This window comes from Corapipo altera, unplaced genomic scaffold, assembly GCF_003945725.1.
Source record: "Corapipo altera isolate COAL_440 unplaced genomic scaffold, ASM394572v1 81, whole genome shotgun sequence".
In the NCBI taxonomy this organism is placed as follows: domain Eukaryota; kingdom Metazoa; phylum Chordata; class Aves; order Passeriformes; family Pipridae; genus Corapipo; species Corapipo altera.
In genome coordinates, this window is record NW_020884987.1 from 307,669 (window position 1) to 322,773 (window position 15,105).

General features: G+C 37.4%; 1 protein-coding gene across 6 annotated transcripts in view; it reads left to right on the plus strand.

The window, feature by feature from the left end:
- GULP1 (GULP PTB domain containing engulfment adaptor 1) overlaps positions 1 to 8,153 on the plus strand; it is a 153,926-nt gene extending 145,773 nt beyond the window's left edge. For 2 of the 6 annotated variants that reach the window (XM_027666159.1, XM_027666162.1), the window contains 2 exons: positions 312 to 347; positions 6,101 to 8,153. In XM_027666159.1, the coding sequence (XP_027521960.1) occupies positions 312 to 347; positions 6,101 to 6,172 (108 nt within the window). In that variant the 3' untranslated portion in view covers positions 6,173 to 8,153. The remainder of the gene's footprint in view (positions 1 to 311; positions 348 to 6,100) is intronic. The other 4 variants (XM_027666161.1, XM_027666164.1, XM_027666160.1 and 1 more) reach the window with 2 other exon arrangements.
- Positions 8,154 to 15,105: the final 6,952 nt, after the last annotated feature.

The window sequence follows — 15,105 nt, forward strand, 5'->3', positions numbered from 1 at the left end:
TAACCAAACCCCCCAAGCATTAGGCTGTTACTGTGTCCTATTGCACAGGACGTCAAGTCAGTCTTATATACCCTGGTATGTTCCCTGAAAATTGATTAATGGGCCTTGATGTAGACACAAAACTCATCATGTATAATCCAACTGAGAAAAAAGTGCAAAGCTGAAAGGGTATGAAAAGAAAGCATATTCTAACTTTGGCCAAAGCAAAGGCTGTGTGCGGTTATTTTACTGTGTGGTTGCTGCAAAATACAGATTGAAACATGTTTTTCCTAACGTCTCTTTTATCTTATTGTGCTTTCCTGGTCACACAGCGTCAGCGATGGTTGGTATATCATATTTTAATAATGGTATTTAAAGCATTTACAATTGAAATGTGCATGTGTTTGTCATGTGTTTTTATTTTTGTGTATATGTGTTTATATATAAAAGCTTTTAAGATTTATGTTTTATACATAAACCTCCAAGTCAGGGTCATTTTCACTTTTAGCTGCCTACAATTTTTAAGGTAGGGAGCAGCTGATTGTACTTTTCTTTAGACGGTCTTATCAGGTGCTAATACTAAGCCTTCATTTTCGTTGCTGTTTGTTTTCTTGTGTACTAATGAAATCCCCAGTTCTCACTATCAAATTGTCATTAGTAAAATGGTTTAAGCAAAACCTTTGACACATAGATTATTGTGCCAGTACAGCCCTATTTGTGAACGTATTTTTATTTGCAAATAATTATTTAAGGCTTTGCAATGAGACTCAACAGTTGTTAGACACACAGCCTGTAAGAAGGAAGGTGAAATGGGCTCTACAAAAGGTAAAAGCACAGAACATGTAATGTGCTCTGGGAAATCCAACATCAAGAATGATGAAACAAAAATGTTGGTATGTTTTCTTCTCTGAAACACGAAGTGAAGGAATCTGTTATCTTCGCTTTATGAAAGCGCAGCTTGAGTGTCAGTAATTATGTTTCCAATCAAATATATAAAGGTAAGTTGTTTACAGACACCTATAAGAGTTCAAAATATAAACTTACCCTGGGAGGGTATTAAATACAGCTCCTCCTTGCACTGAGGGTGGCCAGCAGGCTGCCTTACCACCAACCTCGCAGGAGCAGCTCAGTCCGGACTCTCACCCTGTTTCTCACGCAGAGCCTCAGCAAACATGCCCCAGTGTGCAGGAGGGCTGTCCCGGCATACACTTGTGTTGGAAGGTGTGATTTGTAGGCAAAATGGGAGAGGAAAGCCCAGCACAGAAGAGGTGCTGGAAAATAAACTCTCAAGTAGTGGGTGCTTTTCCTTTGCATCCAATATTCTGGACTTAATGAGATATCAGATTAAGTTCTCCAGCTCCTGGGTGAACACTTTTATTTTTAAACTTCAAAGAGGATCCAAATTTCACATTTTAGCTTTCTATTCCATTTCTCGGTCCAATCCCTGTTGATCTTTTTGGAGAACTCAAAACAAACATGTGCTGAGATGTGACTTTTACAGCTCAGGCCTCTCTCTGATGACTATCCAACCTCCTGTTTCCCTGCAACCTTACGCTAAAACATATTTTCATCTTTGTTTTGACTGTATCCACACATTAATAAAATGAATGTCTATTTTCCCAGAAATCTTGCAGTGAGGAGAAATTTCCTTGGTTTGTGAATCATAGCAGCAGCAGCTGCTATAATTCATTAAAATCCTAAGGTAGTTAATATCATAAAGCTTCCAGGAGCTGCAAGCCATTCTTCCTGGATGTCCCGAAGCTGCCAGTAGGCTTGACATCTTTCCATTTGAAATAAGTTATGCTCAGCCCTCTAAATAATCTTCTCAGAGATATGTAAATTTATCATTGCTTCACTGGGTTTGTGCTGACTTAAGCTCATAGAGTGAAGTCAGTGTGCAGTGATAAATGAGTTAACCTCAGAGCCATAAGGTTGACTTTGGCAAATTTATCAGCTGATAAAATGGAAGTTCTTTGTCTTTTATTATTTACTGGTTTTAACCAGAATAACTCAGGTCTTCTTATTATCAACAGCATTAAAAAAAAAAAAAAAAAGGAATTCTGGAAGATGGATTGGTTGTGAAAGCAAGCTTTGTTCCTCTCTTTAAGGGACCAATCATTTCCTCTAGTACAATACTGTTACTTATTGGGCTAACTAAGGAGTTCAGTCCTTCTGTTAAATTGCCTTTAAAACAAAAAAAAACTTACTTGACACTGTCATCATGGGGATATGAGCACAGAAACAAGGCACAATACAGATGCACATTTCATATCCCGTCCTGTTCCCACTCCTGGCCAGTACCAGGGGCTGGTCTTTTTCTGTATTCCCTCGAAATCAGCAGATGGAGAGATTTTTCTGACCATATAGAAGTTCCTGACCAAACAGGAGTTTCTGTTTCCTGAACCTTTAAAGTACAGGAAGCCATAGGACACATGGTTTTTAATGAATGGGCATGTTATGCTAGGAGCAAATATTATTAGAAGCTGAAGTGTCTGAATTTCACAAGGCAAAATAATTGAAATGCTGTGCATTAAATTAGTGATGCATTTTATATACATATATATATATATAACATGGTTACCAAGAGCTTATTTTATATGTCATTTAAAAAAATCTACCTAACAAATTAGTAGAGTTTACTAGGAAAATAACCATAATTTGTAATCTGCTTGATCATTCTAACTGACTTCCTTATTATTACAGCTGTGAATGCTGAGTTGAAAGTAGGCATTGGCTGTTTGATGGCTACTTTAATGGTCATACATCAGCTTCAAGTAGGAGCCATAGCACCAGAGAGACCTGTGCAGTTCAGATGTACATATATATATATATATATATATATATATAACCTGTAGTCCTGAAAAGCACATGTAGCACTCAGTGTTCTACACTGCTGGGAGAATTACAGCATAGGATTCTGACTCTGTTATCTGCATAATTCACAATTCTACTCTGGATGTAAAGGAGGTAAAGCCTTGTCTTCCCATGGCTTGCTTGATTACAGCTGATTGGATAATTTTTTTTTTTAAATTATATCATATATTTAGCAAAATATAATTTTGGAGATTCCAAAAACTATCTAAGAATCTGAAGTTATTTTGCAAAACCTGAGGGATTAGGAATGGTGATGGCTGTGGGAGAGCTGAAGTCCAAGCTTTCCTGATCCTTGGAAATTTGATTGCAATCACTTGGCCAAGGAGTCTACTGGATGGAAATATTTTGATCACTTTTTTTTTCCTTTAGAGCGTTGCAATGCAACTTTCCTTGGTTTATACCCCTACACACTTGCCCTGTACTTAAATATTCTTGAGGAAAAAACCATGGATTTTACATTCCTTTAAAACATTAAAATGCCCAGGTGGCAGTCTGGATTGCCTTTATGTCCTCTCCATCCCCTTGGACTTTTTTGACCTTGTGGTTGTCATGGAACTTTGAGCCTACTAGTAAGTGCAGTATCCATTTGCTTACAGGTTGCACTCAATGATCCTTGTGGGTCCCTTCCAATTCAGAATATTCTGTGGCCTGTGAATACAACTGGTGACAGCACCTGGCAACCACAGCACTGATTTCTTTTAGAACAGACAATAGCTCATTAGGATAATAAAGTTAAAAAGCTTTTTCAATAATTATGATGCAGAAAGAGGGGCAGTGTCTTAATGGATTAGCATTGATCGCACTGCAAACGTGTGGAAATGTGATTGTTTTAAATGCAAAATATCATAGCTTAAAAGAGGAGGAGGAGGAAACAGGGGTGGGGGGAAGTGGCCGGAGTGAAGTTGCAAAAGGAAAGGTCAAGGTTCTTCAAGAAAGTAGAAACTGTTCTAAGTAAATTCATAGCAAACACAAACAGTGTGGTGAGTAACAAAATATCCGTTTATGTGGATTAAAATAAAAATTTTAAAAACACCTCATCAACACAAGAGCAGTGAGATGTGTGTGCTTCCAAAATGCATAATCTGATTTGCTCTTAGCTGGCTGAGAAAGGGGCTTTGGAAGTGCAGGTGCTTCAGACACCAGCAAACAGTGCTTAAATGTACAGAAGAAAGATAAGAGCACATGGGACAGGAAGGGGATATGTGTTTGGTGAACGATCTCTGCATGGCTTGTTAAACCAGTGTCTGTTCTGCTATTGCAGCTGATCAAGCATCCTCAGGTTTAAGCAACAATTATCCCTTTTACAATCTCAAAACTGGAAGCAGCCTTTAGATACTTTAAAAGTTCTGCATTTCACACACACTGTAACTGTGGGGTTTACAATTGAACAGATTAGACTGTAGGGCACAGTCTCTGAATTCTTCTTCTGTGTTTGAGCAGTCCTCCCTTGACTGCAATTACATCAATTAATAGCACCCTTTGGGTAAATGAACAATGTCTGTTTATAACAGGGCGTGTTTGACTTGGAATTTTAGCCCCCATTTACTTGAAATATCTTCTGCGCTGAATGTTCTTCCTTTTAGTCCTTTGAAAAAATACAGACCAAAAAACAAAAGGTATAAAATGTCAAATATTCCAGTGAGCCTTGGCAGCAGAACCATGTCACCCAGGTAGAGCAAATAGGGTAGCACAGCTGGGGAATGTTTACATCACCGTGCTGCTACTGGCTCATCATCTCAAAGTATGGATCTGCTTTCAGGAAATTTTAGCTTTTACTTGGAAGTTTAGTAACTATTGCCAGGAGATTTGTTCTGTTTCTCAGCATTACTTTGCTGAGAGCAGTGGTCAATAAGGTTATTTGATATTTGTGCGCTTTTAAAATTCTAGCCTATGGTTTGAATTTGTCTGACATGGAGCTGGTTTGTCATGGCATTTATGTTCTAAAACCTAAAGGTATGATCTTGAAGTACTGCTGTGCCTTACGAGCCAACGACTTGAGTTTATGCCCAGTCCAAGGACGGACTGCTTTACAAAAAAATTTATTTCATTTACAAGATTTTTGGGTGATGAAAGGACCTATTTTTTGATTTCATAGCACACAATCAGCATTCTCTCACTGAACTGTGTGTTAAGACAATACTGAACTGAGCACTGTGACAGCTGCCACTGGAGTTGATATTCTCATGCCACTTCTATTCAGAACCCCCTGGTTCCAATTGCTTGTAAATCCAAAGGACTTTCACACAACAGACTGAAATTTTCTTGACTCAAGGGTGACTTTTCTCTTGAAGGTCAGGCTGCAATTATTCAGCTTATTTTAAAAGGAAAAGAAAAATGAGAACAAGGGCACTTCTGTGTTAAAAATGCAGTTGTTATTTTAGAACTGGTGTAAACAAAGTACCTTTTGAAGCCAAGCACTTACAAAGCATACAAAAAAAGGTACCTGCAAAATTAATTTCTTTTCAATAGAGGAGGTGGTAGCATTTAGCTTATAACCTTTTTAGTGTTTCTACTAATAAAACTAAGTGAGTAAAAAGAGGAATTTTGGTCTGAACTTTTAAAGACGTTCATTGCACTTTCTAAAGACCATTTTATTTTATTTCACTGAATTACATGCCTTTAAAATATGCAGGTTGTTCATTTGGAGTAGAGCAAGTATAATTTTGTCTTTTTCATGAAGCTCAGATGGCATTAAACTCCTGTTAATTTAACTGCACAGGGAGTGATTCCAAACTGACCTCTGAGATGTGGTACAGTGCTTTTTGTTGGACTGCTCTTAAGATAAGATATTACTGAATGTAGAAGACACCTGGGATTAGTAACAATGACCATGTCTTACTTGCATTTTTAAAGTATAAGTGTAGTAAAGTCTTCGCTCATATAGCCCTAATCTTTCCTGCTTGTAAACAACATTGAATTTTATTCAATAACAACATGTTGCAAGTCAAGCTTGTTTGGTTTTCTGTCAACCTATGTACATGAATATTCAATGTTGTTATTCTATAGTATTTTCTTCATTTTATATACATATTGTGTTTATTTTGTTGTATGACATATGTGTTTTTTAAGTTAACTACTAAGACTTATTAAAAATTGGCCGACCAAATAATGTAAATGTTTGTGAATTCACTTTGATGTATCCTTGCAGTTTGCAAGGATAGGTTCAAATTTAGATGTTTTTAAAAAGAGAGCATAATCCTCCAGAACTCGCTTTCCTTTTTAATAACTATGTCTTGTCTTATTGCAGGAGGGGTTCAAAATGGGATTAACCCTTGAAGGCACAGTATTTTGTCTTGACCCACTAGACAGCAGGTGCTGATGCCAAGAAAGTAAATGTGAAATTCCTACGCAGTGGGTGTTTTTTATTCCTGAACATGTACTCACGGATGCTACCCAACGTGCCAAAAATTGCTTTTTTTCAACATTTAAGCTCTTGTGAGGCTTGCTTCTGTAAAAATCCAACTTTGTCCCAGTCTTTCCCTGTACAAATGTAAAAAGTTGTATTTGTTTATGAATTATGAATTAAATTACGCTGTCGTGTTTCTTTCTCTTGCACTTTGGCCCGAGTTTACTATGCTTAGTGACCATTAGCTTGGGAAAGTTCTTCAGAAAGGTCACACATACCTCTCTCTGTTTGCAAACGTGCAGGCATGATTTTTCACATAATACTTTACCTGGCAGTATTTTGAAATTCTGCTTTTAAGGCATTATTTAATATTCAAGCAGTAAAATTGTTAGTATCTGCTACAAAAAAATTCAATTTGCAGTGAAAAAGCATAAAATTATTATATGCTTCAAAGGTAAATCTGGATGCAGTGTAATTGATTTCCATTACTGTGTGTGGTTACTATGCTGTATGTATGTTGTTATTAGTTTATGAAATCCAGATTTTAGGTCCTTTAATTCACGTTTTAGAAACTAACAAATTGTCAGTCTGCTAATTAGCGCTTAATGAGCCAGGAAGAACTGCTGAATTGCAGGATGGACAAAGTAACTGCCTTTTATTTTGATATTTTATAGCTGAACTGTAAAGTATGTAATTTGGAATCCATTACATTCTATCCACAACTTCAAAAGGAAGATTATGGTCTTGCATTTTCTTAGGAATTTCTGTAATTTTGTACATAAACAGGCACTGGGCTCAGATCTCTAATTACTTTAGACACCTGAGTGTTTACAGTCAGGCTCTGTTGAGTATTTTTTCACTATCTGCTTTTATGTTACATGTCTTTGATTTTGAAGCTTGCTGCAAAGAATTCAACGTAAGTTCATAAGTTCTTCATACCCACTGGTTGTTCATGTTACACAAATACCTGCGCACCAAAATTTTCAGCTGCTGGTGAGTTGAGTGCTGACTTATCTATGCACACTCTTCATTGATCTTTAGCTTAAGCAATAAAATTCCCTCTTAAACCTATCTCAGAAAATTATTACCATTAGTTCAATTAAAAAACTTTAAAACCTCAAATATTTTTCCCTCGAGGCGTAAAAATGTGGAAAAAACCCTGAATTTTCAGATTGCTTCCTAATGTTTTTTTGTGAGATTTTTTTTTTTGTGTTACTTATGGTTTTGTCCTTAACAATGACGATTTACACCAAACCCACATGTTGCAATTTTGTCATCACGTGTGTATCTTTATGCCCATTTCAACAAACTACTTTTGCATGTACCTTTGGAGTTCACTGAAGTGGATGTGATTATTTCTTTGCTGAGTTTGACACATGCTCAAGTACCTTGCTGAATGGGAGCCTTAATGTCTCACATTACATTAGTCTTCCTCTGTCTTATTCTGTGGTCATCATTCATATAGAGTATTATATAGAAATATATATATATAAAAATATATGAAATCACTAATGAATAGAATAGTATATGTTTCATAAAGAAAAGTCTTTATAATTTTGTTTGTCATATAGTATTTTGGAATTTGTATAATGAGGATGTTTAGTAGCCATAACAATGGCCTTTTTTAACAAATAGAATTTGTATTTTTATTGTACTTTAAAAAGCTTTACATAATAAGCATCTATTTAGTGGTCATTTATTATCAATGGTAACACTAAGATAATGTTTGCACACTTTAAGAAACCTTTTTCGTTACTGATTTTTATGATAGTTGACTGCAAGTGGCATGGTTAAACCTTACATACCTGGTCAATCCATACAAAAAATACTTTAATCAACACAACAGTGTATTTTTAATTTTTATGTGATCCAATTGGAAAATGTATTTCTATGTAATCTCAAATGTCTGTTTAATTTTGCCTAAAATAAATGTTTTTAAATAAATTGCATCCTAGAACACAGTGTTCATTCAGTAAAACACCCAGTGGAAGGGAGGGTGGGGAGGTGCTCAAGTGTTGGGCAGGACCTGCCACAAAGAATGGTTTAGTGCTGGAATGTGTCAGTCACCCTCCATCCAGGAAGGGATCTCATCTCAGGGTAGAACAGTTCCAATCACCTTTATTATTGAATTTGGTCTAATCTGTAGCCCACAGGGAAAAATCTTGTATATATGCAGCTACATAATACTAATACTTAGGGGGTAACTCTCCTTGCAGTGCTCCCTGGATTTAGTTGACTTTTTTTACTGCCTTTTTTTTTACATACTTCTCTGCTCAGTATACTTTGCTGATTGACCCCAGTGGTCATTTAAGGAGGGGAAGGATGTAATTGAAGTTTTCTGAACCTTAAAAAGCAACCCCTGTACACCAGGTGTACTAATGGACAGGCTGCTGCAGATGGTGTTGATGCCTTTGAGAAAACTAACCCTAAACCACTGGGTAATTAACTTCCCTTTCTCTTCAAGCTAATACCTCAAACCCATCTAACCACTTCCATTTGTGGAACTGGGGCTCAAACAGTTCCTGGGAATGGGAATGGGAATGGATCCTGTCAGGGCCAGCAGGTCAGGAGCATGTGTCACCTCCTGGGAGCTCTCACCACAAGCTGTTCTTTCCTACTGGTATCAGTGTCCTTTCGCAGAGAGTGAAATAACATCTTGTGCTAAATCTTCCGACTGTTACCCTAAAAATACATATTTGAGAGCAGTACAAGGAGCCTGGGTGACTGTTCTTGCCCTGGGAGAGTAAATGGGAGTGCTGCTGTTCCTCAGAGGAGAATGTTGGTTGTGGAAACTGTCTTACTACAAATTCCCATTCTTTCCCTTATCTATTGAAAGCACAAGCTCTGAGCTTTCTGGAAAAAACAAACAAACAAACAAGCAAACAAAAACCACAACTTGAAAGCTGCTTTGGGCTGAAAATGTGAAGTGATTCTTCTGATTGTGTGACTATAGGCATTTCACTTGACAGAAGCATTTAAAAAGAGAGTATCATCTACTAGGTTAGAGATATGGTGCTAATGAGTGATGAACAAGACTTTTTTTTTGACTTGTAAATTTGCCCTCCAACAAAAATAAAAGGAAATATCGGTGCAGCTGTGTGCTGCCTATTTTGTCCAAACTTTTCTCTTTCTTTTGGATGCCTTCCCTTTCCGTTTTTATTTTTTCTTCTTTAAGCTCTGATTGCCTTGCTGATCAAGCTAACTGTTATTATATCACTTCTGGATGTCTAATACTACATTTTGGTTCCACTGGGTGACTGCCTTCCAACTGTCTTGGCATATTGTACCAAGCTATGTTGACACCTAGAAACAGGATTCCTTGCTTTCCATTCCTTTTTTTCTATGATATGAACTATTTTTCCATCCTATCTACATATTATGCTATACCTGAGTAAATGAGCTGCTTAGGTTAGAATTCTTAAGTCAAATCATCTAATACTTGGTGAGTTCATGCATTTTCTCTTTTTTTAACCTTTGATAAACCAGTGAGCATCATTGTAGGATATTCTCAGCTTAGTTCATTGTCTTTACTTTCCGATGGGTTTGTAAGTGGCTGTCTTGTCCTTCCATGTGACAGATGTGACTTGTGCTAAGCATAGAATTGATCAAATTGCTCAAATTGGCAAAGATCAACTTCTTCATGTGGTGAAAGGAATGATATTCCATTTTGGCTTCACTGATGGAAAGGAAGAAAGGAAGGAGAAATTCTCACACTTGCAGAAGTGAGTGTGGTTGTGTAATCCCAAAGGTGATTGAATGTGCCAAGGAAAGGGGCTGGCTCTGAGACTTCATTGTGATGATTAATTTTCAATTTGTGGAACTAAGCACAGTCTCATTGTCACCAAGGAATCCTGCTTCACAAAAAGAGTCCCTTCTGCAAAGCAGGACAGTGTGAAATCTCTGCTTAAACACCCGGAGCCCCTATTTTAACTCTGTCTTATTTGTCACTAGGGGTTGTCACCCTTTGAGCACCCTCTTATGATAAGAAATGTGCTGATAATTACAGGCAAGCTCTCAAATTTTCTTGACACTTTGGGGGTTTGTTGTTGCTTTTAAAATTAGAGGATGAAGTAGTCACACTTGAAAAAAAAATCTGAATAACTGGCCATTAGTTTAAAGTGCAACCAAAAATACCTACTCGAAGGTGTTGGGTAAGCTTCAGCTAAAAGACAGCAAGTAAGCTTTGGTACATAATTAGCCTGCTTTTTGTCCCTCTCCCCTTTTAAGAAAAATTCTCAATGAGAGACTGAGACATGAACTGCATTATCAGCTGCTGAAAAGTACATAGCAGTTCTCATCAACAAAATAGAGAACAGGATTTCAAATCTGTGATTTTGTTCAGTTATTTCAGAACAGTAAGGCTGTGTTTTGTCCCAAGGAAAGTCTGATATTTGTCATTCATGCTGCCTCCTTGAGATGCTTCAGTATTCACTGAGTGTTGGTGCGTAGATTAAAGAAACTGCACATTTATTTATTCATCAGACCATAACACTTTCTGGAAGTACAAGACACTTCCAGTGGATTTCATGGACTGCATACATAATTCTTGTGTGTCATGGGGCAAAGGTTTCCAAATGTATGAATATGCAACTTAACTTTTGTGTTTAAGAAATTTCTCAAGAATCTAATTATGTATAGTTTGGGATAACAAACTCTGCAAGTTTATTCTCCTACAGCAGATTCTGGAATGGATTGAACTTATTTTAGGGCTCGTGTGAATTGCAGCAACCAAAATCAGCATATTTCAGCCCTTGGACATTTTTCTTCCCCTGTTTATTTCAGCAAGGCTTATGCCTTGCAGTAAAGATTAAGAAGGAGCGGAAACAGATTAGGAAGGAAGCATAGAAGAAAATTAAAGGAGGACAAAACGCAATCTTGTACCAACATCAAGCAATTTTGCCACATTGCACTTTTTTGTGAGGGTTAACTGATGTGACTTCTCTCGTTCTGCCCCATCCCTTCCCATACCCATCTCAGGACTGTGTGAGGGCTGCCAAGAACCAGATTTACCATGTTTGCAGCCCACAGGAACTGCCCTTGGAGCTGTTTGAGCTTGCCAGAAGCAAGGAATGCTTTTCCTAACCCCTGTAGCCTCACGCAGAGTAGGTAACAAAGTGAACCTCGTCCAAGACTCCTGCTGGCTGCAAGCTCCGCTTTCCATTCATTTATCCTAATTTCTAGCAGTTTGTACCATATTAAAGACCTGGCTGAGTTGTGTGTCTGAGAAAGGCTTCCAGAAGGATTGTTTGCTGTACTAAACCGTTGCAAAAGTGCTTTAGCTCGTTGTCCCTATTCCAATATTTACTGAAAAGTGTGACAGTCATCCATATTTTCTAAATGCCTGTTGATAAAATGTTTACCTAAATTAATCTCCTTATGATGAGAACTTTCCCAAAACAGGAGTCTTAGAACAGACCCTTAGGAATTTTCATCAATTCAGTTTCCTTTGCAGCTTCATCCTACACACAAGCTTCTCTGACTAAAAAGCAGCTCAGAAAATCTATTCAACTGAACATTTCTAAAAGCTACCTGGAGGTTCTGCCATATGTGACATTTAAATTATTACAAGTTTGATTTCTTGTTGGGTTGTATTCTGTAAGCACTTTATTCAGTAAAAAAAATGAGATGCTTTTTGAAGCTTCTGCTTCAAAATTAGTATTGGAATATTTTTAATAATTTCATTTTCACTGAAAAGAACTGAATGAGTTCTGTAAGAATCTGAGCTGGTTCACTTTGGAAAACTATTGTGCATTTTAAATATTTTTGTTTTCTTGTTTGAGTTTTGTTGGTTTTGGTTTTTTTAAAGGAGCTTCATTGTTTTCAAATAAAACTGTCCTTGACAGCTGAAAAGACTCAGAAAATCCTGAGCCTGTGCACTGCAATAGGACAAGGTTCTAAAAAAGATATGGTTCTTAGAGGGGGAAAAACAACAACAAAACTTATTTGAAGGGCCTTGATAGACTAAAAATCTGGACTTTTTTTTCACCCTCATCATTAATTTTTAGGATATGTTAGAACAATATTATTGTTCACATACATACTTTGCTAATTTTTTTCTAATGGAAGAGAGCCACTATAATGGCAGATTAGAGTGGCCTACAGTCTAAGCAATGCAGGAGTGAGTTTCCCATGTTTTTACAAGCTTATATATATCAGAATACTATGAAGAAGCCAGAACAGATCTGAATTTTTGAGAAACTTCAACCCTGTAAAATAATTACATGATCACGTCTAATTTGTAACAGATAAACCTGGGATGCAACTTGACTTGGCAATAAAGTTTTCAAGGTAAGTGAGAATTAGTGAGAAATTTTACAGGTGGATGGAAATGCTCTGTGGGATTTCTTGCCTGACTGGACTGAGCTGTGCTCTCCTCATGAGTAAGGCAGCATTTATGCAGTTTTATCTGATGATCTGCCACCCTGCTGCTGAGAAGCAAAAAAATAAATAAAATGCTTGATTCCATTTCCAGATTTTCAGTAAAAGTGTCTCACAGTCAAAACTTTTGATCTTGACTTTACAGTTTGCAAGTCTGTTCTCGCATCTTTAAGGTTTTAGTGAGTCTACATTAAAATCTGTCCCTCAGATTTGAGAATTTTTACCACTCACTGTGTATATTTTGATAGTATCTGTAGATTGCCACAATATTTAGTGTGAAAAGGCTACATTAGACAAGGCTGTGATCCATGTCATCACAACTGGATGCTGTTGTAACATTGCAATGGCTTCATTTATGAAATTGGAGTAATAGAATGTTATAGAAGGTTCCATTATTTAATAAGCCTTTGAAAAGGTAGGTATTTTTAAAATAACAGAATCTTATTTAAAAATCTGAAATATGTGACTAGAGAGCTAAGTAAACAAGATAAATTGCCTCTTGGCACTCCAATAAATAAACCAGCAAGGCCACTAAAGCCACATGAGTCATAGAGCCATAATGAATTTACTTGAAACTTAGGAAAGCAGGGATTTGTTTTCTCAGGACCACAGATTCAGTCTCTCACAGACCTCCCTGCTTAAAAAGTCAAATGCCAAAGAGAAAAAAATATCCCACACAATATTTGACTCTGATCTAATGTATTGCTGTAGGTAGGTTTACATCGAGGTTGAACTAGAAACACAATCACCACAAGCAGCAAAGCAGTTTGCATGTTGTGAATTCAACCATTTAGAAATAAAAGCATAGAAATGAAAGGCATTTACTGCTGAAAAAAATCTAAGACACAATGATTATGACTTTATGATTTTTAAATATGCATGGAGGAGTCATCCTGATTCTTGGCGTGTGTTCATAAGCAAACTTTTATGGTCTCAGAAGGTACTGGGAAGCAGTGAGAAAGGTGAGATAAAGTGAGAAAGGTGAGATAAGGAGAGAAAGGTGAGATAAAGTCAGAAAGCTAATATAAATGAGATTATCAATAGGAAAAACCTGAATTTGCCTGACCACAGAGCCCACAGAAAACACTCTCCTGATGCTTAACTGCTCTGAAAAGATAAATTTTGGGGCATCTGTGAGAATACGACTGATTCAGAAAATGCTCCTACTGAGCAGTATCTCTCAAGGGTCTACTGGATCACAGTGGTACTGATGGGTTTCATTTTTCAGAAAAGTGTGGGACAAACTGTTTGCATCGTTTGTAGTGACATCTGCTTTTCGATCTATCTGCGTGGGAATGATCCCTGTGGATCAGCTGTGTGGTGTGCAGGCAGTGAGGGGCAAAGAGACTTTGCTCTTCCCCTCTAGAGACTGCTGCTTCCAGGGGTGGCTCTGGAGTCAGGAGAGAAGAATTTGAGGTACTCAAACGGGGAGGTGCTTCACACTCGGCAGTTTCTGAACAAGAATACTGATTGCCAGAGCTGGCAGAGTCTGGGGAAATGTCAAGTCGATCTCCATCAGGATTTCAAGCACAAGGCAAATAGGTGCAGACAGACGTTGAATGCATTCCAGACACTGCCCCCCCCCCAACTCAGCTGTTACAAAGCAGAGAATATTTTAAAAATTCTTTTTCTCAGCCTGAGAGTAAACCCAGGGGAAAAGGTACCTTCAGATACATCCTCACAGAATTTAGACTAAATAGGGACACATTCTGACCCTCCATATTTAATTAAAAGGCAAAAAGATGGTAATCAAGAGAGACTTTATTGGTATGTATAAAACATGCATTACCCCTGTGTTTTATAAATGCAAGCCCTTGAAACTTGGAGTAGTTATTTTTACATAGAGTATTCTAGCTTCTGTTCGTTTGAATGCTACTTATTTTTCTTATAATCGCTTAGGTTTAATTCCTTTTTTTTTTTTTTCACAATTTCGGTTTTCCTGGAGAACTTTCTTGAAAGCCATGAGGTACGTGCTGTTTGTATATTTCAATACTCTGACATTTCTGCTGAGAAACAGTGGCAGGCCGGTTTTTTTTGCTAAAACCTAAAATCCAGTCCTCCGCCTAGGAATCAGGAATTGCATGTTGATGTTTTGATAAGCCTACAAGGAAAGTTGGGGAAAAAAAGAAATACTGTGGTTGGCTCCAGGAAACAAGCTGTTTTCCAGGAATGCTGAATTAGTTTGTAATCTGCAGCTCCCTGTCTCCTTATGGTTGTACTTTTACCTTCCCATGCAACGGCATCACAGGGCTCGAGCACTGGCTGGAGCTGATCCAGTGTCCTTTTTTCCCCCTCTCTGCTCTGATTTTTGTAGTCCAAGTAATGCCTCTAACTGTCTTTTTTAGGACAGCTTTTAGGGCAGTGTTGGTACCACCTTGTAGTCTTACCTTTTTTTATCCAATCAACGATTGACTTCTGGTCAATTCTGGTGTTGTATTTTTTGTTCCAACAATGCATAATAAGTATATACTAGAAAAATGTTGCCAAGTCTATAAAGGAGGAAATGAAAACAGTGCCACAACTTTATT